At 41.5% G+C, this 23983-nt stretch overlaps 2 protein-coding genes across 3 annotated transcripts; both read right to left on the reverse strand.

Annotated features, from left to right (window-relative positions):
* Nucleotides 1–14036: 14036 nt before the first annotated feature.
* On the reverse strand, nucleotides 14037–14627 carry LOC133896945 (uncharacterized). The gene is made up of 2 exons (XM_062337566.1): nucleotides 14425–14627; nucleotides 14037–14337 (listed from the first exon to the last, which is right to left on the reverse strand). The coding sequence occupies exons 1-2, from the start codon at nucleotides 14625–14627 to the stop codon at nucleotides 14037–14039; spliced, it is 504 nt and encodes a 167-aa protein (XP_062193550.1).
* A 726-nt stretch (nucleotides 14628–15353) lies between these two features.
* On the reverse strand, nucleotides 15354–22720 carry LOC133897249 (AUGMIN subunit 5). 2 transcript variants are annotated; one of them, XM_062337900.1, is made up of 10 exons: nucleotides 22034–22720; nucleotides 20433–20975; nucleotides 19817–19958; nucleotides 19085–19261; nucleotides 18405–18614; nucleotides 17880–18065; nucleotides 17249–17408; nucleotides 16600–16795; nucleotides 16246–16378; nucleotides 15354–15748 (listed from the first exon to the last, which is right to left on the reverse strand). In XM_062337900.1, exons 1-10 carry the CDS (start codon nucleotides 22480–22482, stop codon nucleotides 15596–15598), a joined length of 2349 nt encoding a protein of 782 aa, XP_062193884.1. In that variant the 5' UTR covers nucleotides 22483–22720; the 3' UTR covers nucleotides 15354–15595. The 2 variants fall into 2 exon arrangements, with proteins under 2 accessions (XP_062193884.1, XP_062193883.1); XM_062337899.1 differs by having other exon boundaries at nucleotides 16600–16804.
* Nucleotides 22721–23983: the final 1263 nt, after the last annotated feature.

A 23983-nucleotide genomic window follows, 5' to 3' on the forward strand; every position in this document is an offset into this window, starting at 1 on the left:
ATTCTATAAGTAGGTGAGTGCACGTGTATCGACATAAAGTATGTGTAATACTTATGTCTATATGTATGTGAGCATGTATACATATATACGTAAGTATAACTCTAGACGATTATATATGCTTAAGTGTGGAGATTAAATATTCTAATCTATAGCACTAAAATGGTTATTTAATGATTAAACTTAATTACCTAGTGTTGTTTAATTGCCACACTAATTAAGTTATACTCTAATGCTATCAAAAAAGCATACAGGCAATTAATTAATTAGGTTAAACTATCCTTTGAATCTAATTAATTAATTATCAAAAGGTTATTCAATTAATTAATTACCAATGTTAAATTATTCTATCATATTCTATTAACATGTATTTATTTATTTAACCGTTACACGGGTTAATTTATCACCTTAATTGAACTAAGATTAAATCTATAAACTGTCACATGGAATATCAATTTATTCTTAATCACTTAATTGAAACAACATTTAATTATTCTTATTAAGAAAAAGAATTAACCTACTTAAGCTAGGTTATCACATGCGACAATATTACGATTACAACCTAAACATCATTATCGAATTATCTAACTCGACATTATTTATTATAAGATGAAATCTAAATCTAGATTAAGCGCTGCGACACGAAATAATTACCAAACGAGAAAATTAAACAAACTCTAAAATTTACAAGATTTGGCATGGAGGTAGATTATTATTTTAGAGGAATATCGGCGAAAGAATCATCGAAATCGGAGTTGAAACGGAGGAGTTATAGCGGACGGAAGATTGCGGAGGAAGGAAAAATCCTGGAAAGTAAAAAGGAGTACTGTTTCGCGAACTCGGTCTACGGAATTTGTGGACCGGAGGGAGGTTGTGAGTGGGTGCATGGTGGACCGGATTGATGGACCGGTGGGGTGACTGTTTGGTGAACTCAGCTCGTGGTTGTGGACCGGAAGGGTGGCTCGGTGGACGGTCCACCCTAAACCGGCCTGTGGACAGGGGAGCCGGCCTGTGGGGCCCACATGGAGGTGAGAGGGGGGCGGCCTAACGGGATAAGGCCGGCTGGGGGCTTTTCCCTAGCGGCTCAGAGAAGAGAGAGAGACTGGAGGGAGGGGCGGCGGCGGAAGAAGCGGCAGCGCCGGCGAGAGAGGAGGAGGCGCCGGCGGAAGGGAGGTGGTCGGCCGGGCGGGGCGGCTGGCGAGCGGCTGGGGAGAGAGGAGAAGTCGGTTGAGGAGAAGGAAGGCCGGTGGCGGGACGGCAAGAGGGGCGACCGGGAGAAGCGGCCGAGGCGGCACGGCACACGCGGGCACGATGGCAACTGGGCGCGGCCGGAGATGGAGATGTGGAGCCGGAGATGGAGCTCGGGGAGGGGTGAAGACCGGCGGCGTGGCGTGAGTCGGCAGCCGGCGCGCGGGACGGCGGCGCGGCTGGGCGCGGGCGAGGCAGCGCGCGAGAGAAGGCCGGAGGGAGAGACTCACCGGAGACGGTCGGGGCTCACAGCGACGAGGCGGCGAAGCACAACTGAGCACAGCACGGCTGGTGGTGCTCGGTCCGATGGCGCGGAGCGGCTTCGGCGGCGGCGCGAAGGAGCAGTAGATGCCGGCTTGTGCTATGTGTATGCCCGTGTGTATGTATGCATGTTTGTGTGTATGAATGCTCGTGTGAGAGAGGAGCAAGGAAGGTGCTGCTGCTGTGCTTTGTGTATGTATGCAGCCATGCATGTGTGGATGGGGGAAGCTTGCATGAGAAGGCTTGAGAGGAGGAGGAGGGATGAAGAGAATTTGGTTTTGCCATCCTCAGTGAGAAGATCAGTGAGGCATGGGTTGACTGACGGTGGTCAGTGCAGATGAGAGAGAGCAGGGAGGGAGGTGGAGCTCGCGGTGGAAAGATCAGAGGGAGAGAGAGAGAGAGGAGCATGGGCCTGCCTTGGTGGAAAGATCAGAGTTGGCATGGGAGAAGAGAGCTGAGCATGGGCTGATGGTGGCCGGCGCAGTGGAAAGATCAGAGGGAGAGAGAGCACAGAGGGAGGGGATGGGCATGAGAAGAACAGAGAGAGAGGGAAAGATCTGAGAGAGGGAGAGATGGTGAGAGATATTTGTGTATTTGAATTTGTAAATGAAATGTGTGATAATTCAAATAGATGTATTTGAATTGTATTTGTATTTGCAAGGATTCAAATTGAATAATTTGAATTGGTAATAGGATTTGGAAATATTCAAATTGAGATTGAGTGATTCAATTTGAATGCAATGAATCGAAATGGATTGGTGATAATTCAAAATGAGTTCGAATTGAAAATGGATTTGAGATATATAGGATTAAACTCAAATAGGAGTATTCGAATCTGAGTTTGGCATTAATTCAAATAAGGGTATTTGAATTAGGAGAAAGATTCATACTTGAAGCTTCGGGATTTGAGAAATGTTTGAATTCAGGAGAATTGAATTCAATGGATTTCGAAAGAATTGAATCAAGATTGGGATTCGAACTTTAGAGACATTCAAATTCGAGTTGATCAAAGCTACTTGGGGATAATTCAATGGAATAATTGAATTATAGATTTTAGCTGGATTGGAAGCTCAATTTTCTCGGTTGGGTTTAGATTAGAAATTTGCCAAAAGGAACTAGAATAGATTCGAATTGAGAAGCATTCAATTCGAATCGCTACGCAAAGAACCATAAGAACCAATAAACCAAAATACATATGATCAATTCAATGCAACGATTAATTTAGAAACTAACTTGGTGCTTTCTGGAATACTTAGTCCAAAATAATATATTTGAATATATACATGAGTATATATACATATTCAGATATATATTTCCTGGATTTTATACTAGTTTAATAATTAGAAAAGGTTTTAATTTGGAGCAATTTTTGCTATATTTTTATATGCTAAAATTCAGGGTGTTACATTTGCCGAGGTTGGTGATCGTCAGTTGAAGGAGGAAATGATGGAAAAGCTCAGGGAAGAGGAAGAAGGCCGGTGCTCCTCGTTCTTCAACCAAGAACACCAAAATGAATCAAGAACAGCTCGAATCCTTCGGGAATGCGTAAAAGAATTGGATGGATGAGAAGCTTCAGATCTAGTGATCGCGTGGATACCACATGCATATCTCGGTTTCGCTTCTTGAGGGAGGAATCCTAGGAGAAAGAGAGAGAGCTAGAGAGGGTGGGAGATCTCCTTGCTCTCAGCTGGTTGGGAGGAGAGGGAGCACATGAGAGAGTGACAGAGAGGTAGGGAGTGGGTGGGGTTGCTGTCCCATTGAGAGATGGGATGGTTGGCCCACTCATGTGAGCCCTATTTGCTAGAGGGATAAGATATTTCTGATGTAAATTTCGATTCATTCTCTCCCGAATTTCTTTCTCTCATCATATTGACTCAAAACGAAGTGTTCTAGTGCTCCAAAACAAAATGACTCAAATTAAGTATGACGCCTATGAAACATAATTATACTTAATTAAGTGATTACAGGTTTTAGGACGTGACAATAGGTTAGTGACTTAGTGTCATGATTTTTTTGCCGACCCTGGTGACAATTTATCCTAGATTCCGGCAAACCACTGTATACATATGGATGTATATACGTTAACTAAGTATTGTGCTGAATAATTTAATAATTGATAAATATGATGAATGAACATGGCTGGAAGGATTCAGTGTCCAAGGGGTGGATTCGGCCGCCGCCTGGATGGCTTAAGCTCAACGTTGATGGCTCCTTTGCTGCTCAGGATGGAGGTGCTAGTATTGGCATGGTGTTGCGCGATAGCAACGGCAAAGGGATTGTCACAGCCTGCAGATCCCTTTTGCATTACACAGAACCAGCTGAGCTTATGGCTATCAAGGAAGGCATCGAGTTGGCGTTACATTATACTTCGTCACCAATCATTGTGGAGACTGATTGTGTCAATGTTATTAAGTTAGCCACATCTCATGAGGATGATTGCTCAAAAATCGCCCATGTGGTTAGGGAGGTGAAGCGCGTGTTCACTAGGCAAAGTAGTCTGGAGATTAGGAAAGTTGACCGAAGCCAGAATAGAGTTAGTCATGAATTAGCGAATTATGCCAGGACCCATGGTACTTTTGGTACATGGTTAGGGCAAGAGGAAAGTGTAGTAGCAAATCTTATTCATGTCGATTGTATGACTTCTGGTTCTGGTTAATAGATCTTTCCTTGCAAAAAAAAAAAAATTGTCAAGGGAAAGAGATAGAAAGAGGAGAAGTGCGCCTATTTCTTGGTGATGTGGGCAGCATGCCCTTTTCTTCTGGTGGACTGACCGGTCAGGGAGAGTAATCAATATAATTAGTACATGCATTGCTCCAATGCTCCGTATGGTTATTAGCCTTGACTAGTAGTTAGCCCTTCTATTAATTACTTAATCAACTGACTTAATCCATGCATGCATGCATTCGGCTGCATGCAGGGAGGTTTCTGGTCAAATAGAAAAGCGGTGCACGTCCTGCATGCGAGAGCAAACACACTCTCCTAACGGCTCCACGAACGCCTGTTCTTGCGCATGTGCGCAACAGCCACAAGTCATTGGCCATTTAGTGGCTTAATTAGAGAATAAAAAAAGAAAAGGGGATGAGAGAAGAAACCGCCAGCCAGCTCCTAATTGCTCTGTAAATAAGATAAGACGACTCGGCTGCAGAGAGGGGGTCCAGAGAAAAGCAGAGCAGAACACCGAGAGGCTGAAAAAAAGAGAGGACCGGAGGACTTTGGCGAGGAGGAATTTTTTTGGCGAGGTGACAGAAGGCTGCTCGCTGCTGGGATTTTTGGCGAGAGCAGTGACACAGAGAGACCAGAGCGAACACCGAGAGGCTGTTGGTGAGAAGAAACATACCGAGAGCTAGGGGTGGAAATAGATGACAGAAAATCCGAATTATCTGATTTTGTATCTGTTAAAATACGAATATGGATATCCGTATTTGTATCCGTATTCATTTCTGAAATGGATACTAAAATGGATATATCTGAATTCGTTTTCGAGATTCGGAATCAAATGTGGATATCCGAATTCGAGATATATCCGATTCGTATCCGTATCCACCAACTAGGGAACTAAATTTCGCTAAAGTTTTAGAAATTTCAGATATGAACGAAATTCCAACCTAATCAAATTGGAACAAATTTCAGTCAAATTTCAGTTAAATTTGATCAAAAATTTAAATTTCCAACATGAATTTTGAACAAAATTTCTAAAATTCCAGCCCAGTCAAATTAGAACAAATTTCAGTCAAATTTATCAAATTTCAGTCAAATTTTTTCAAAAATTTAAATTTCTGATCTGAATTTCGAAGATCGAGTAGATATCCGAATGCGGATTCGTATTCGTATTCGAGGATATCCGGATCCATATTCACATTCAGATTAAAATATGGTAAATCATACCATCCGAATTCGATTTCATACGTCTTCGATCCGTTTCCATCCCTACGAGAGGCTGCGTCTGCGGGCGTGAAGCACCTCAACCAGAAGCACCAGGCTGCCGGGAGAGGGAGAGCACCAGCAACACCGGCGCGCAGGGAGGAGCTGCTGCGCGCGCGGGGAGGTTCTGCCAAGGTAAGAAACTACATGCGTCTCTTCGCCATTGGTTTGGTCGTCGCAATACAAACCATATAAGCAGGCATCTTCTTCTTATATACCGCGCTCCTGTTCGTGTTACTCCACATGGTTATGAGTTCATATTGGATATTATGTCTGTCTCTGTTTGGTGTAGTTAGTGAATATAGGCTGAAAAGAGGCTTTAGTTTTGATGTTTTCATCCGGTCCTTACGATTATATAAATTAAGATCCGAGCTTAATGATTTTGTCACCTATGATTGGTCTTCTATTAGAGCTTTGTATTTGAGGGATCGGCCATTTAAGCTTCTTGAGTCAATCATACGAGAGCTTTGTGTTAGAGTTTTATAGGAGAATAAAATGAGTGTTTAGTCTATATATTAGGTGAGAGCTGTGTGAGAAAAATCTTTATAATCCGTCTAAAATAGAGTTGACTTTTGCAAGCAATGAAATTTATGCTTACTACTATGTTTGTATTTTTTAGGAAACCTGAAAGTTTACAACAGAATTTGGGCCCATCTGGATCTCTAAAGATTTAACCTTCTAGGAATATGTCTCTATCTCTTATAAATTGATTCTATCTCTTAAGGGTTTTGGCACTATATATACGGGGCAACACTCCTCATTATAAATATAGATGAATAAAGAAGAGAAAGTCATTTTCCCTACATTGTGTCTCCTTTTTACAATTGTTTTCTTGATGGATCTCTAGACTACACCCGGTAGCAAAGGTTTCTCAACACGTTATCAGCACAAAGCTCTGTTAGAGACCAAGTTAGCGGAACAGATCTACACTGCATCGAGCGGGCAGGTCATGGCCTAGCCTATATGCCCTACGCGGTACGAATCTATTCGTAAGAATTGAAAGGTACGATCGATTCGGTACGTATTCTCGCTACTACTATTTTTGCATCAAAATAGATATGGAATCGCATGAACAGTAATGGATCACAAGAAGCAATAGTGAATCGCAGGAAAAGGAATGAATCACACGAACAGTAGCATCGTATGCATGAGCAGCACATCGCAGAGAACGACATTGCGTTGTTAGCATGAACACGGCTGGTCGGCCCCACAGCCACCGCCATGCCGTTGGCCGACAAACTGGCGGCAATACCCCTACACAAGAATGCAGTGGCTCGAAGGCCACCGCCACAGATCAAAACTGAAAAAAGGGTATACCGCCGGCTCATGAAGCCGGTGACCTTCTAGCATTCGTGCCACCTGAAGCGGCGCCGCCACCACCGTGTCATTCGACTGCAGTACGTCGCTCACCGTATGCCCGAAGCCCCACCGTGTGTTATGCAGGCCGCCGACCGCGTCGCACCTACCGATTGATAGAGCCGCTCGTAGGCTGCCTCCTCCCTTGCCTAGCTGTGCCCGGCCGCCATCGCTTGAAGCCGGTTGCCCGCTGCCGCCTGCGGCACGATGGCAAACTCACCCGCCGCTCGAAGCATGCGCCGTTGCAACTCTTGTAGGCTCAACCCGCCGTCTGCAAGCGGCTGGGCAGCTGCCGGTCGCGTGCCGCTACCTCCTACCCGGCCAGCATGCGACCATGCGGTCGTTTATAGTCATCGTGGTCCCCTCACACCGGCCGCCGATGCCGCTCCGCAATGGCCACGTAGATGCCGCATCGCACCGCACTGACCACCGGCGCTACCCCGTCGCCAGCTGCCGACACCACCCCACACTGACCATGTAGGCGCCGCTCGCCACCGCCGCAACCCCCCTAGCACCATGCGCCGCCGGCCTGAAGTTGGCCGTTGCTAGGTCGGAGTGGCGGCTAGGGTTTGAAAACCCGAGCCACCCTGTTTTATGTGAAGTGTGCGTGCTGGGCCGACCTAATGCCAACGGGTCGGCCCAAATAAGGAAGAAGGTCGGTGGGAATAAACAAAAAAGAGAAATCTAAAAATTTGCATTAAGCCCTTCGGATTTTTTAGTATTTGAGCGCAGTCCCTATCTTTTGCGTTTAGGCCCTAGTTGTTCTGAAAATTATCCAGAGGCTCTAATTTATGCATATTAGACCCTGTGGTTTCTAGAAATTACGCAAATCTTGGAATTTTGCGTATAAACCCTAGGACTTTGCAGAAAACCCCGAGAATACCTTCTCTCGCAGAAAAGTGCCTCTAGAATTTGAATTTTGCATATGTTTTAGCAATTATGCAGAATTTATTTCTATGTTATTGTTAATGTTTAAATTGCCTGTTATGCGTTTATATTCAGTAATGTTCATATGATAGCATAGAAAATATCGAAAATTTTGCAACAATCCAATTTAGCAACATGATGCAACTTTACTAGTAGTAATACTTGCATCATTTGAATATGATTATGGCTAGCATCACGAACAAGGAGTTTGCTGAGCTGAGTGCAGATGGTCGCAACTATCTCACGTGGGCGTCGGATGTCCTGGATTGTACTTGGAGCGATAAAAGCTCTGCGTTGCCATTGGCCTAGAAACAAGTAGTGCTATGGTTCCCACGGAGGATGAGAATGATCAGGCATTTCATTTTCTCCACCACCATCTCTCCCCTACTTTGAAGAATGAGTACATAGCAATGATCAGCGCTAAGGCACTTTTGGGCGCACTGTAAGAGCGTTTCGAACGCCTTAAGTACACCATCAAGCCTCTTGCAGAACAAGAATGGGTCCGGTTTTATTCCTATGACTATAAGCATGTCAGAGAGTCCAACTCCGCGCTCCACCGCAATTACACAATTCTATGTCTGTGGAAAGAGATCATAGAAGAGGAGAAAATTGAGAAGACTCTCTCTCCACTTTCCACATGAATGCGGCCGAATCCGCATGCAATCACTATCAATAAAAATACAAGAATTATTCAGAACTGACTGACGTATTGCAGCTTCTTGAAATTCATGTCGAGGTCATAAACAAGAACTCCTTATCCCAGCCGCAAGGAAAGAGCATTAGCCTAGAAGTCAACAACAGCTTTTTCATAGCACGCAAAAACCACAATAAGAAGCAGGGGAAGGGAGGAAGGAAAATGGTGGCAGACAAAGTCAAGCCTGATCATGATAATGGTAGACAAAGTCAAACCTGGTGATGATAATGGCAAGACAAAGAAAGAAGTCAAGCCATATGGTGAGAAGAATCAAGATCTGCAAAGCACCAAAACATGTTGTAGAAACATACAGGAGAAGAAAAAGGAGCAACCAGAAGCACACCTCACCATTGCAATGGGTATGGAAGTGAACAAAGTAGCCGCAATTGAAAGGGAAGCATCTCACATGAAAGTTGATGATGCTCCCACTGGCGGTAAAAGACCTCCCAATGAAGAATGCAGATGCCTCTACTTTGCCCTCCACCACTGACGTAGAAGATGTCATGAAGGATGAAGCAAAAAAGAAAGTCATTGAAGAAGAAGTGGTCGAATATTTCACAGACTCTATCTAGAATCAGAGTAATTAGCCATTTATCTAGTTGCTGAATTTACAAGGATTGAATGAATGAATGGAAGCTCAAGAAGAGCAAGCTTAGCTGCAAATAATATTTTTTTTGGTATAGAATATGTGTGGCGTCTGCATGGAGGAAGTGTGTTTTGTGGATAGTGGAACCACAAACACCATCTTAAGAGAAAAGGTGTATTTTCAGTCTATTAGTAATAGTTCTAGAAAAGTGATTACTGTCACTGGTACTGATAAATGCATAGAAAGCTCTGAAAGAGCCACAATCATACTACCTATGGGAACTACTTTGCACATGGAATAAGCATTATTGTATCCTGAATCTATAAGAAATTACTTAAGTTTTAAAGATATTCACGCTAACAGTTTTCAGGTAGAAATTGGTGAAGGTGATGGTTAGGAACACCTACTCATCACTAGGCGTGATAGTGAAGTTAGAATATTAGAAAAACTTCTCTCAATGAGCAGTGGTTTGTAATACACTCACATTAAAGCACCTGAAGTGTTCACTCATAATGCAGAATTATTCTCCCTATGTCATTAGGTCACCCTGGTCTTTGAATGATGAGAAACAAGGTCATGTCATAAATATGAAGAATTTCCTGAATCAGGAAGATTTTGTATGCCCTGTATGTGCTACTGAGAAATTAATAATAAGATCGTCTACCTTGAAGGTAAAAGAAGAAATCCATGCATTCCTAGACAGAATCCAAAGGGATATTTGTGGTCCTACTCAGCCATTTTTTGGCCCGTTTTAGTACTTTATGGTATTGATAGACGTATCCTCAACGTGATCGTATGTATGTCTATTATCTACCTACAACCACGTCTTTGCAAAGTTGATCTTGCAGATCATACAAAGCATGAATAATTTTTGGATCATAGCGTGAAATCCATTAGAATGGACAACGTTGGAGAATTTACTTCTAAAGCATTCGATGATTATTGCACTGGTATGAGAATTAAAGTTGAATATTTTGTACCGCATGTCCACGCTCAGAATGGACTAGCCGAAGCGTTGATTAAAAGAATACAGTTTATTGCTAGACCTTTGTTGCAGCATTGTAATTCGCTTGCTACATATTGGGGATATGCAGTCTTACATGCGGCAGCTCTCATTTAATTATAGATCATCTTCCTATAACATCCTTTTAACTATGCAACTAGTGCAAGGGGTATTTCCAAAAATTCTCATTTACGCAAACCTAGATGTTTGATTTATGTGCCAATATCGCCGCCACAGCGAACCGCTATGGGACCTTGCATACGGCCCGCTTCGCTGACTGCATATTTGATGAAAATAATTTTTTATCATTAGGGGGAGGAAATATACCCTTGGATGAAGAATGTCAGGAAATAATTTGGCAGCCTGAAGGAATTGCGGCACATAATCCTTGCACTAGTGAAGCATATGATGAAGTAAAGAAAATTATCATTTTGCATAAATTAGCAAACGATTTGCCTAATCATTTTTATGATTTGAAGAGCGTGACTAAGTCGCATGTGCCTGCACACAAAGCATCTAAGAGGGTGAAAGTACTAAAGGATGGTACCCCTCATCTTATCCTAGGAGCTCCAAAAAATAAATAAAGGACAAGAATTTCGGTTTTCTCAAGTCCCAAATAGCCAGAGATGTCTGGCGAAAGTGAGAAATGAGAGCTTACCACAACCGATCATAAAAATGCCCCGAAGTAAAATAAAGGGGAGCCAGTTGAGACCTGGCGATAGTATGGAACCTCAGAAAGTAGGCATACCGGATTTGAAACTTCCCATGCATGAAGAAATGTGCGCGCTGAAATCGACGCTGGTAAACTAAAGGACCTTGCTCCATCTGTAAGAAATTATGAAGAGCAAGATGTAGAAGCACCTGAAAGTATAGCCCATGATGAAATAGCAATAAACTGTGTGGATTCAGGGAAATCCTAGAATAAAGCAACCATAATAGTTGACACATACTTCACAAATAAAATTACCACAGTTATAGATCATGACATTGGGCCTGCATCGCTCACTATGTAGAATGAGATTAGATTGGAAGACTGGCAGAAAGCAATAACAGCTGAACTGTTGTTTCTGAACAAAAGAGAGGTTTTTGAGCCAGTATGCCGCACACCTCCCCACATCAAACCAGTAGGATACAAGTGGTTTTTTGTTCTTAAGAGGAATGAAAGGAATAAAATTGTGAGGTAAAAAGCACGATTAATGGTACAAGGTTTCACTCAACAACCAGGTGTTGGTTATGAAGAAATATATTCTCTGGTGATGGGTGACATTACCTTTAGATATTTAATCTCAATGGCAGTTAATTTGGAGTTGAAAATAAAATTGATGGATGTTGTGACTGTATAGGTACCTGAAGGATATTTATATGAAGGTACCTGAAGGAATACCATTGTCGAATCAGGATAGAAGAAATAGACACCTTTACAACATACAATTGAAGAAGTCGTTATATGGGTTGAAACAGTCCGGTCCCAAAATAGATTTTTGCATATGAAGATGATCTGAATATCATCGGTGCAAAAGAAGAAATAGAAGAAGCAATCATGTACTTGAAGTATGAATTTGAAATGAAAGATTTGGGTAAAACCAAATTTTTCTTGGGCCTGTAGCTAGAGCATATGACAGATGGAATTTTAGTACATTAGTCAAACTACACTCGGAAGGTGTTAGAGCCGTTTGGTTTTGAAAAATATTTCCTTCTAAAACCTCCATGGTTCTTATAGACCTAGGGAAGAGCGGGAGGAAGTATTGGGACCAGAATTCCAAATACAGTGCAAAGCCCACTAGAAGGTATTGGATGGGCTTGAAGGATATTCTGCGTTACTTGCAAGGTAATAAAGATCTGGGTCTGTTCTACAGAAAGAATCAAGACCTAAGTTTGGTTGGATACGCAAATACTGGGTATCTGTCAGACCCGCATACAGGAAATCACTAACTGACTATGTTTTCCTATGTGGTGAAACTGCAATTTCCTGGAAATCGTCAAAGCAAAATCTTGTATCTACTTTGACGACCCACTTGAAAATAATAGCTTTATATGAAGTCGTACGGGAATGCGCATGGCTTAAAAGAGTGATCAATCATATCCAGCAGTCATATGGTTTGAACACTACTAACACTCTTACCATTATCTATGAAGATAATGCTGTATGTGCCGCACAAGTGCAATCAGGATATGTGAAAAGCAACTTAACAAAGTATATGAACCCTAAGTTCTTTTATGCTCATGAATTGCATAAGATGAACGAAATAAAGGTAATGCATACCAAGTCATGTGAAAATCTTGTAAATTTATTCACTAAGTCTCTCCCCGTATCTACTTTTGAAAGATGTGTTCGTTGCATTAGGATGATGAGACTTAGAGAGTTGCACATTTCAGGAGGAGAATTTTTACATAATACTAGTATGAAGAATTAAATCTTAGTCAAGTAGTTTAAGTGCCAAAAATTAATTATGAAGATTATATGAAGCATTTTGGGTGAATTGTACTCTTTTTCCCTTAGATGAGTTTTCCTAAAGTTTCTCATGTTAAGGTTTTTAATGAGGCAATTCGTGTGACCATGCCGCGATCTATGTACTCTTTCTTCTAATTTTTCTCACTGGGTTTTTGGGGAGTTTTTGGTAAGACATATGCCTTTCGCGAGAAGTGACCAAGGGGGAGTGTTAGGAAACCTGAAAGTTTACAACAGAATTTGGGTCTGTCTTGATCTCTAAAGATTTGACCTTCTAGGAATAGGTCTCTATCTCTTATAGATTGATTATATCTCTTAGAGGTTTTAGCACTATATATACAGGACAGCATCCCTCATTGTAAATACAGATAAATAAAGAAGAGAAAGTCTTTTCTCTTACATTGTATCTCCTTTTTATAATTGTTTTCTTAGGGATCTCTGTACTACATCCGGTAGCAGAGATTTCTCAACAGTATTCACCTCCTTCTAATTTTCCTCTATTGGTTCCCTTGCAAGTTTACAAGTTTTTCTCTTTTTATTGTGTTTTTGTTCTGGTTGTTGAGCTGGAATTTTTTCATCTTGGAAAGTTATTTTTCTTGTTGCTAGAGCCATAAAATTCATATACATATGTATACAAGTGAGTCTTAAATTCTCTTGCCTTTATATCATCAATTTGGATAATTTCTTCTACCGGTTATATTCTTTGCTTTGAAGGTTTCTTTCCTCAAGTTATTATCTTTTATGGTGATGACCTGTGAGATGAGTTTCAATAGAAACTAGGGTTCATATACATCCACGAGAGCAATATGTTTTTTTTTATATTTCCTTAGCAGATTGATTCTCTCTGGTTTTGCTTCCATTATTGGTTTTTAAGATACGTTGAGTTATAAAAGGAGAAAGACATCCGTTTTAAAAAAAAAAATTAGTGACATATATTCACATTCTTCTAGTCATTATTCTCGATTAAAAAATACATGACTTTTTATTTTTCACGATTTTCGACATGCAACTTTGACAACTATTTTTATTAGAATATAACTATAATATCTAATAAAAATATAATATTATAAAAATTAAGATAAACTAATACGTATGATTTTTATGTTTTTAAACTAAATTTTAAAAAATTATTTATTTTTAAAGTTTTAAAATTTGATTAAATTTTAGTCAAACCGTTAAGTATTTATGAGAGACGAAGTTGAGTTATTTCATTCTGTGCTACGCAGTGTACGTAATGTGTCAGGTCAGGCCAGGCTAATGTTATTTCGACTGTGGGCACAACTGAAAACACTGTACAGCATAGAAAGCACTGGGTCCGTTCTTAATGAATAAGACCGGAGCCTACCGAGGCTTTTAAGGGTATGAATAATGTTATTGTTTATGGCCAGATGTTTAAATGAAGAGAGGGTTAAGTATTTATATAAAATTGTAATTTTTAATGTAAATAAAAACTAGTGTATTTAAATATGATTAACTATTTTATCTCATTAACGTTAATATAAGCAACGATACTTCAGTAAACATATTACTCTCAATCTAAGTATATGCGTCGGTACAGGTGTGAAAAAAACCTGATTTTTTTCCGTAAGCTTCTCTAAGCATTTACATGTGTTCTGACTCGATCTACCAGAAAGCACTCGGGTGGTAGACCCGGGTCGCCTCGGCCATCCTGAACGCCACGAACCCGTAGTAGCTGAAGGACCGCCGCGCACCGCTCCACCCCGAGCCTCTGCAGCGCCGCCGCCGCGCACTCCGCCTGGAACCCCGGGGACCGGCCGGGCGCCGGCGATGTCGAGCCCCCGAAGTAGAGCAAGTCTGGGACGTACACGTCAGTGCTTCGCCAGTGCTCCAACCAGCTGGAGCAGTGCGTTATGCTGTTACAGACCAGCAATAGCCTGTAGTAAAGTGCAATGCAGCAGTACTACAACCTGAAGCACCCAAGTCAGAATCCCATCGCCCGCGAAGCCGTGCAGGACCGCGACCGAGAGCCTGCTGTCTCGCTTTTGCTTTCTGCTTCTTCCTCCTCTCCGCCTCCCTCGTCGGCGGCCGGTAGCTTGTCTTTGGGCACCCAGACGATGACGACCGTGCCGGCGTCGTCGACGTCGACGGCGTGCGGCCGCAGCCCGGCCCTCTTCACCGGGCGGTGCACCAGTTGTTTCTTGGCTATTCCTACCAAGTTCACCATCCTGATCAACTCGTGTACCACGTAACCCATCTAGCTTGGCTTGACCAGCTCATGGAAGTGAAACGCTAGAGAGTAGGACGCTGTCGAGATCACCGTCCGGTACTCCAGTGCTTGATCCATAGACCAATGTTTCAAGAAATGGTAGCTGCTAGGCAGGTGATCAGGTTCCACCTAGAGCTAGGCATTCCTACTTTTTTAGACGGCTAGAGTAATGGCATGTTAAATAGAGAAAATATGGCATGCTTAAACAAAGAAATTGACACTCAACATATCCATAAGTTTCATGACCATGATTCATCTTTTCTCCATTTCCAATTTGTGCCACTTCCCTACATAGCATCTCTATGCGGGAAAACGCCTAGACGCAATGCCTATGTGCTGGGCGCCTAGGGGCCGCCACTTGATTTATCTACATGGCTTATCCATAATGCAGACTCAACTTCCTGTGCTATTCGGCTATGCTGGGCCATTTGTCGGATGATTAAAATATATTTCTCGAATTTAAAGATGAATGGATCGAAATGTTCTCCCCACCCCCCCCCCCCCCCTTTTTTTTTTTTTTTGAAGAATGTCGATGTCTATAACAAAAGGTGCCAGATTCTGCAGCGCCTGTACTCTTGCAGCCTGTGCGCTGATTCTGACTTACAGAATGGGGAGCACATTTGTTGGATTTCACCCTTTGGGCTATCTAGATGCGCGTCCAATTGAAACCATTCATAGCCAGAGAGCAATCTATAGCATGAACCGAAGGAACATCAGTGAGGCTCGACTCTGTAAACCAAATGACAAATTGAACACATGACAACATACAAAAGCACATGTAAGGAACTAATTACGAGCCAAACCAAAAAAGAAGCGTATAAATTACAATGGCACAAAGCTATCGAGGAGATAGATCTCTTGGCATCGAACTCAACCAATCATGAAACCCCCAGAGAATCAAATCGCAGCGGCAGCAGCTGCTTTTCTTAGTCATCACCTACCGATGACATGGCAAGTGTACGTCTGGAGATTTCCATGTGCAGTTGCTTCACGAGGTTGATCCAGGCACCAACGCTTTGCCCATCTATTGTTACCCAGTCCACAATTGTTGCTGCTGGCTGCTCGTACCATTCATCAACCTGGAAGTTACAAAAGCATAACTGCATTAGCCCTCTGCATGGTGGTACGGTTGATGATAGGTCAGCAAGCCGGCAACAGAAAACATAAGTGAAATAAAAGTCGATAGGGAATGGCAGAAAGGCAACTGGAGATGCTCTCTTGAACAAACAAAATGCTACACTACCACTGGAGGTAAGCTGAAAACAGGGGCTCCCCAACCAAACAATGAAAACTTTGGACAATGGTTATGCCAAATGAAAATTGAGAAGCAACGGGTGGAGCATTTCTATATAAAAAAATAATGGAGGATAGTATTCCTCTCTTAAGAAAAAAGAGTGGAGTAGAGCAGTTTTCCTAGTGCCGTCACTTATCTCATGCAAAGACAGTGAGACTACACCAACTATAGTCCCATTTAAGTTCAGCCCACCCTTACGTGTCATAATTGATTGCTAAGTGGTAACTCTATGATTCCATAGCATAACCGCAAAGATGTAAATAAAAGCTAGTATTCACTTACCAGGCCCCTAACACGCTGGCAATCTTCGAAACACCTTTGAGCTTCTTGAACTGCATTTCTCAGTTCCGGCAGCCATCTTTCACTCACTACCTTTTCTTGTTCGCCGGCTAATTTAAGACAATAGTTGGCCACTCTACAAAAAGAAAGGACACATCAGTACACGTTCTTGAAATGTGCAGTAAGCAGGAAAAGACATTCATTTGACCGGATAGAATAAAGTATTCCAACTGGATAAATAGAGTAAAAATGCAATAGACAAGATATCTCCATTGTATTGAAGCAGTTTCTGACTGGATTCAGCAAATAGCTACTGCTAAGGAACCAAAAAAAAAAGATTAACAGAATATGATATACCTTTCATATTCTTGTTGAGCACGATGTGCACGGTTTAGCAAAACACGGTCGTTCTCAACAAGATTTCTTCGTGTATGCACCAAGTTAATAGCTTTCGATAAATCCTCCAATATGCTAGCTTCGGAACCACAAGGTTTTAGGCAGAACTCCAGTGAATTTAACACCGAAGCCAAGCCAGAATCTGTACCTTCTGTACCTGGTGAAACTATTAATCAGGCCACCAGAAACATGTGAGTATACTCTCTACAACTTCGGGGGTGGGGGGGGGGGGATACCAAAACAGTTGACAAATCAAGTCACATATGGCAAGTGATAGCAGTTGATCATTTGTTGCAACCGGCGAGTTATAGGTAGAATGTACCAGCAGACAAGAAAATATCAAAATATTTTTCATTTCAATAAATGATATCAGCACAAGGATCGTTACATTCGTGATTTCTTGTATGCATCACATCATGATAATACAACAACGTTCTTTCCAGTACTGTTAGTTGCATATAATTTCATGTTGACTATACTTTTTTACATTATGACATTCGGTAATGAAAGATAACACTTCCAGACTTGATAAGTTAACATGGTTTACAAAGACCAACATATGCATTGCTGAACCAAAAACGTATAACAACACCTGTAGCTTTGAACATACCCGAATTATACTGAAGAGCAGCAGAGATGCGGCATATAGATGGCACAGCAGATGGATCTCTGGCACCAGCTCTTGCAGTCAACAAAGCTGCATGTTTCTCTGCAGCTGCAAGTGCTTCTGATCCTGTCACACCATTAGAACCCAGAGCCTCCAAAAGGGCCTACAATAGGGAAATATCAGCAGAATAGCAAGTGATTGAAGTACATCTGTGATAATGGATCAGACACTTCAAAGGCATAGCAATGATTAATGGGGTTACTCAAAGAGAAGTTCAACTGTAATTCATAACAATGGCTTACAGTAAGGGGTATGCACCAAGGTAGAGACAAAAACTTTTATCTTTATTAGTCTAAATTATGATTTGTTAAAATGCACCAAAAGTTGTCATTCTAATCAGAGCTAGAATTTTGAAAAGTGAGTATGCTGGACATGTTTCAACAGCGATAACGGCAGCATAATAAAGATGGTATCTGTAGGACTACAAATTATCTACTATATTTATAGTGGCTCATCCTTATCCAATTTGTTCAGGTAAAGCAGATAAAAATGAGAATGATATAGGAACATAGCAAACAAATATGATTTTGGAAAGAAGCGATCAATTAACCCAAACACAAATAATGTTACCAACCTGAGGAGTCGCTGGCAACTTGCATAAGCTATTATCCAAGCTCTGGCCAAATGCAGATAATTCTCGCTCTATGAGATCCCTCGAGTTTGTTGACATGTCTACCACAGCATTGCACGCAGGGATAATTGTCCTTGCTGCATATCCTCTAGCTGATAATGGTTGTTGCTCCCAAAATGCTGATGCATCCTATATCATCAAGGTTTGATGTCAACATAGTAAATGACTTATGGTATTTGATGATCAAATACTGAGAGTAAGACCAAGCCCCATGAGGCTCCACCACAATAAACATATATTTCTGCGTAGTTCCTACTACCTACAAGCTGCCAGCCACTACAAATATTAAATACATAACTCTTAGTAAGAATAAGCAAGTGTTACATTAACGCTCATTACACCACCATATTGGATGTCATCTATGCCGGCAAGAATAAGCAACTGCAATTGACTTTCATTCCTAAATCCATGCCCATACCAAACAAATCCTAAGAGTTGGTAGAGAAAGTCACAAGATTGCAGGCTAACCATATTGGCCCGTTGAAGAGCACTGTAAATGCACTCCAGTTCTGATCGCCGTGCATCAAATTCTTCGATTTTCTTCCACTTTTTCTTCAGTGAATCTTCTGCTTCTTTCCACTCGGCACATAACTTATACAAACGTTGTACCTCAGAAGTTAGAGTACTCAAGCTTGCTTTTAGTCCTGCAACTTCTCTTTCCTTGGCCCAAACGTCCAGCTAAAATGTGGTAGACGATGTTATCAGGAAAAGGCTATCAATAATCTATTTTTTATATGCTAAAATTGGAAAAGGAAATTGTACGACTAATGAGCTTAGGAGCAGCAAGCACATGCAGCTTTAAACAGAAGTTTTACCACTGCCATGAGAGACTTCTTTGTAATTGACTTCTTTTGTAATTGCCTAGGCTCATGCGTTCAGCTAGATATTGTTATGTTTTCTAACAAGCATGGTGCTTAAAATGAACTTACATTCTTACACTGCTCAAGACAAGTAAATAGGTATTATTTCCATAACCTGGATATCTAAACTTCTTGACAATGTGAAACTGGAACATGAAATTATATAACTTAGAGCACATGTTACATTGTTACTCTTGTTCCTCTCTGATCATAAGCATTAGAAATACTATTTTTTGCGAGAAGCACATAAAACGACTTCACTGTAGCATAACACTTTCAAACAAGTACCTCTAAATGTCTACTGTTGTTCACATTCTGTGAGATGTTCCCAGTAGACAGCTTCTTACTTCCTGCCATATCAACAGTGCCATGTAGGCGTTGCAAGAGCTTCTGACATAGAGCTTTAGCTTCTGCAGCTTTGTTCAAAGCATCTTCTGTCGCTAAGAATTGTTGAACATGTTCTTTCTGAAAGTCAAAATGTGATATAGAAAGTTAACCTCAGCATCATGTGCTTTGTTTGAGGTTCTGTGCGAAAGACACAATGCAATATCTTAAAGCAGCCTGTGGAGAAAGTAGAGCTGATAAAATGACGAAATTTCTTTTTTGAATAAGAGTTAGGCAAAACCATAACAAATGTTCCAATTATGTTTTTTCCTTCCTGGAATTGAGTATTTTAAAACATCAGCTACTACCATTTCAGTAATTTTGCTTTTAGAAAGTGAATTCAGTATCAGGAACATTGAATGTCTAGAATAATGAAAAAACAGGCCGAAATAATATAGTGCTAAGATCCTAAGAGATGACTTGAAACTTCCAATTTCTGTGAGCAAACAGATGACGTAGAAGAATACAGAAATGTAAAAGATGCTTATTTCATTTCATGAAAAGTCTGGAATCAGAAGAGAACAGTATCAGCTTATTCTTTTCCTGTGAAGGTGGCGGACAATACTCCTTGTGCTAATAGGACCATCAAAAAAATCTCATAAGAATCGTCCCAAAAAACACCTCATAAGCAACAACCTGTCTTTCTAGTAGCTGGTCATATGTTCCTCGAGTTGACAGCTGTGATCCAGCCTTCCCGTTGCCATACACTTGATACGGTAAGGGTGAGCTTGCATCAGTTGAAGCAGCATCAATGACCTGCTCATTTTCATATTTATACCTACGGAAAAGAATGTATATCTGGTTAACATCTAAACCAAAGAAATATAAGCAGCTCACTTAGTAAGATTTAATATATTTTAGCAACTCAGTTCAGAACACATATTGACTATAAAAAAATAACAGAAATTTCACAATACATTTTTCCATTAAAGTTCTATTAAAATATTCAATTCCATAATTCACTTCCAACAATCTAGATACACATATTTTAAAGCCTAAAACTAAAAGTAAAACGATTTCACAATTAAAACTCCAGCCACTCATGTATATAACACAATCTCTGATCGCACTCATGAGAACATAATTAGACCACCAAGAATGGTCGAGAAGTCATGACTCATGATTCATGAAAGAATACTGTCCACAGAATCAGCGCTATGTGAGACAAAAAGTAAAACTACGTGGAACTCTTTTTCATGTCTATTCTTGAAATGGAGTAAGATAGATGAATATAAAACAAGAAAAGTAGTACCTCAACAGTTCTGCATCAGCACGTATGTCAATCTTGTCTGTTTCTCGATGTATAAGTGTTTTCATGCGCGATGTGTAGGTAATGACTGATTGCAGAAGCAAGGAAGGATTCTTTAAGGAGTCCAATGCCACAGCTCTAACATCTGTTGGTATTTCACCATCCAAGTCAATGCCCAGCTTTGCGGCATCTAATTGGCAACTTGAATTAATGCCACTCCCTTCAAATGCTGGGAATGAACTCCGGATTGTTTCAATCATATCTGCAGCTAGAGTTTCGCATGCTTTCCGAATACTCCTTTCACCTGCAGTTTCTACAAGATCTTCTGACAACCTATTGCTTTTGACAGTCGAGTAAAGATCATCTCTCTCACTCTGCAATTGTATATCCTCAACAGCATCTGTAGCTCCAGACACACCCATACTTGACCTTCGCACATCCCTTGCTTGGTTAACAAACTGATGCAGGCGGCGCTGATATTCAGCAAATATTTTGCATGCTTCGTCACATTGCTGCTCATATGCCTCAAGCATAACTTGCTTGTGCCTAATTTTTTTTAAGAAAAAAAGAGGGATACTTGTCATTTATTCTTGATCTGCTACAAATACAACATCACCACTTGCCACCATTTCTGATAAGTAGGTGGATGAAATTGCCACGCATGAATCGAAAAACTAAAATGCAGTACCACTTATCATATGCGAACACATCATACTAATGCTCATCATAAAACAACTACCACAAAAACTGATGTCAGCTGCTTCAGTGTGCCAGAATAGAAATGTCAAGTTGTCAACTGTTTCTACATGCTAAGATTATGACAGGCCTAACGACTAGACCAACATCCCATGAATCACATCAATGGACTACTGAAATTAGAATAATCAGCATGTGCCCGGAGTAGGAGAAGGTAGCCACTATATATAATCATAGTAAGTAGACAGCAATTTTGGCATGTTTATCATTGTTCCAAGCTTATCGTTGAAAGAGAGACAACTTGAGCGCATTGAATTGATGAATTTGAAATCAACCTATCAGGTATAACTTTTCGGGTATTCTTGTCAGCAAGTTCACTGACATGCACATCTTGGCCTGTTAATGCAAAATTTTGTGCAATGCGCATATATGTCAACATATTTACTAAGCTGCAACATTAAATACCTGTGCTGGTTCTAGAAATTGGTATGAATACAAATATAATGCATTTTACTAATGAATCAGCATTTAGGCTGGCAACAAAATGCACCAAATATTTGGAGTGGCTTTGTGCTAAGTGCCAATCTTCTGGATGGCATATCTGCAAAAATCTCTTTGATTACAGCAAAGACCATTCCCATCAAAATCCAACTGGGAGTGAAATTTCCAGCTTTTAAGCAAATATATCAGTACTTTTACCAGCCAGCACCATTCAGTTAGTTAATCCTCAACTTTCGTACATTCCTATCAGTGGGTAGTCACAGTCAGGAAGTTTTGCATTTATTTTGGGCATTTCTATCAGTTGATTTAGCAAGCTGCAAAACTGAATACCAGAGTGTGGAATCAATTTAACTGTCTACAGCTAATCACCCGCTTGTGCCCCGTAATTCCGCTACAATTTTAGGTACCTGGCATTGGAGCGCTCGCCGAGGACGCGCTTGCGCTCGGCCTCCTCCCTGGCGACCTCCGCGATGCGCGCGCGGAGTTCCTTGCGCTGCCTCCGCACGACCCCGCGCAGCCGCTCAGCCTCCTCGGCGGCGAGGTCCCGCTCCCTGGCCTCGGCCTCCCTGGCCACGGCGTCGCCCGCCCCCGCGCCGGGCCCTCCCTCCCGCGCCCGCCTGGCCGCGACGCCGTGGACGATGATGTTCCGTCGCGCCGTGGCGACGGTGCGCTCGGAGCGGACGCGGCGGAGGAGGAAGGACCAGACGGGGATCATGTTGCCCCGGCAGATCTTGCGGAGCTGCTCCGGTGCGGGCGGGGCCGACGGGTACCCCATCTCGTCCTGCAGCCACTCGATGATGGCGTCCGGGGAGACGCCGCCGGGGCCGCTGCCCCCGGAGACAGAGGACGCGGGCATCGCCGGCGGGTGGGGTGGGGGCAAACCCTAGGCGGCGCTCGATCTGATGAATTGGTTTGGGAGTGGGAATGGTTTTTTGAAACTTTTTTTTGGGTGGCGCTTGGTTTGGATCTCTCCGCTTGGACAAGACGGGGCAACGGAACGGGATGACGGCGTCGGAGCCGGCCGGCTGTTTGGTAGTCGGGGACGGCGTGCCGGTGGGTGAGCACAACCATCAGCGTCACTGCTGTTGGACTTGGAACACAAGAGACGATGGTACCAGGGATTTTTATTGTTTTATAATTTTTTTTCGTTCACAAGTGAAAAGATTAAAATTCGTAAAATTTAAATCATTTTTCATCCTATCCTATGCTCTGCGAGTTGAATAAAAATTTCGAAATTAAATACTTTGTTCCTCTTTGAAATTCCTGAAATTTTAATCCAATAGGTATTCACCTAAGATTCAAAGAGTTAGAAATAGGTGTGTCCCTAGAAAAATAAGAATATTTGCCACCTAATGTAAAATATGCTCAAGTAGGATTAAATGGTGAAAACTCAAATCTATCGTCCTGTGTAAATCCACTTGAAGTCACATGAATGTCCATATCAAACTAAATCTGGAGAAGTTGACTTTAGTAATGTCTCGAAGGATTGAGGAGTGTAAATTTCGATGGGGAAAGTCATGTGACTAAATAGTTCGTGTGTATTATCGGGTGATGGCTTGCGACCAAGATAAAAGTTTTAATGATAGCATAATTTGGAATTAGATTGTATAAATTTATGCAAAATAGGATAGATTTTAATGGTTTTTAAGAACCAAGTGAAAAAAATTAGAGTAAATTGCTTTAGATAGGAGGCAATAATACAAGTCAAGTAAGCTAGTTTACATTAAACTTCAGTCTGCTGCTTTAAGGGGCACAACATGTATGCCGCTGCATCCACACTGTGTTGAGCCTCTGATGGCACTAAGCTAGTTTCCACAACTAATGTTAGCAACTTAGAATTCTTTTCTTTCAACGACTAGCTCTCAAGTGTGTCTAGGCGATTAAATAAATAATAGACCAACAAAAAGGCCTAGAAAGAAATATCACCTCTTACTAGTCTAAATTAACACTTAATTCAAATTGATGGATAATATGTCTTGTGAATGGAGACCCATATAGATCCAATCACTAAGATGATGACATTACTTTAAAATTAACTAGCAACAGCCCAATAATCGTACCTATTGGTTGCAAGAAAGAGACGAACAACAAAGACTGTGACTAAGTCCTGATCCTGATTCATAATGACACAACAAAGTAGCAACTAATAACATACTCTCTTCTTCTTCATGTACTCCACCACCCTCATGCAATTTAGGGTATTTGCCTTCAGAAGGACAAACAATCATAAACATATCTCTAAGTTTTACATTGTTTAGCCTAGGTTCCAGAGTAGCAACAGATGATGACAATGATGGAATGTATCTATGAAACTTGGGCTGGCTAAGTTTGTGGGCCATAGCTTCTGACATTTCAAT

Source organism: Phragmites australis, chromosome 17 (genome assembly GCF_958298935.1).
Source record: "Phragmites australis chromosome 17, lpPhrAust1.1, whole genome shotgun sequence".
In the NCBI taxonomy this organism is placed as follows: Eukaryota; Viridiplantae; Streptophyta; class Magnoliopsida; order Poales; family Poaceae; genus Phragmites; species Phragmites australis.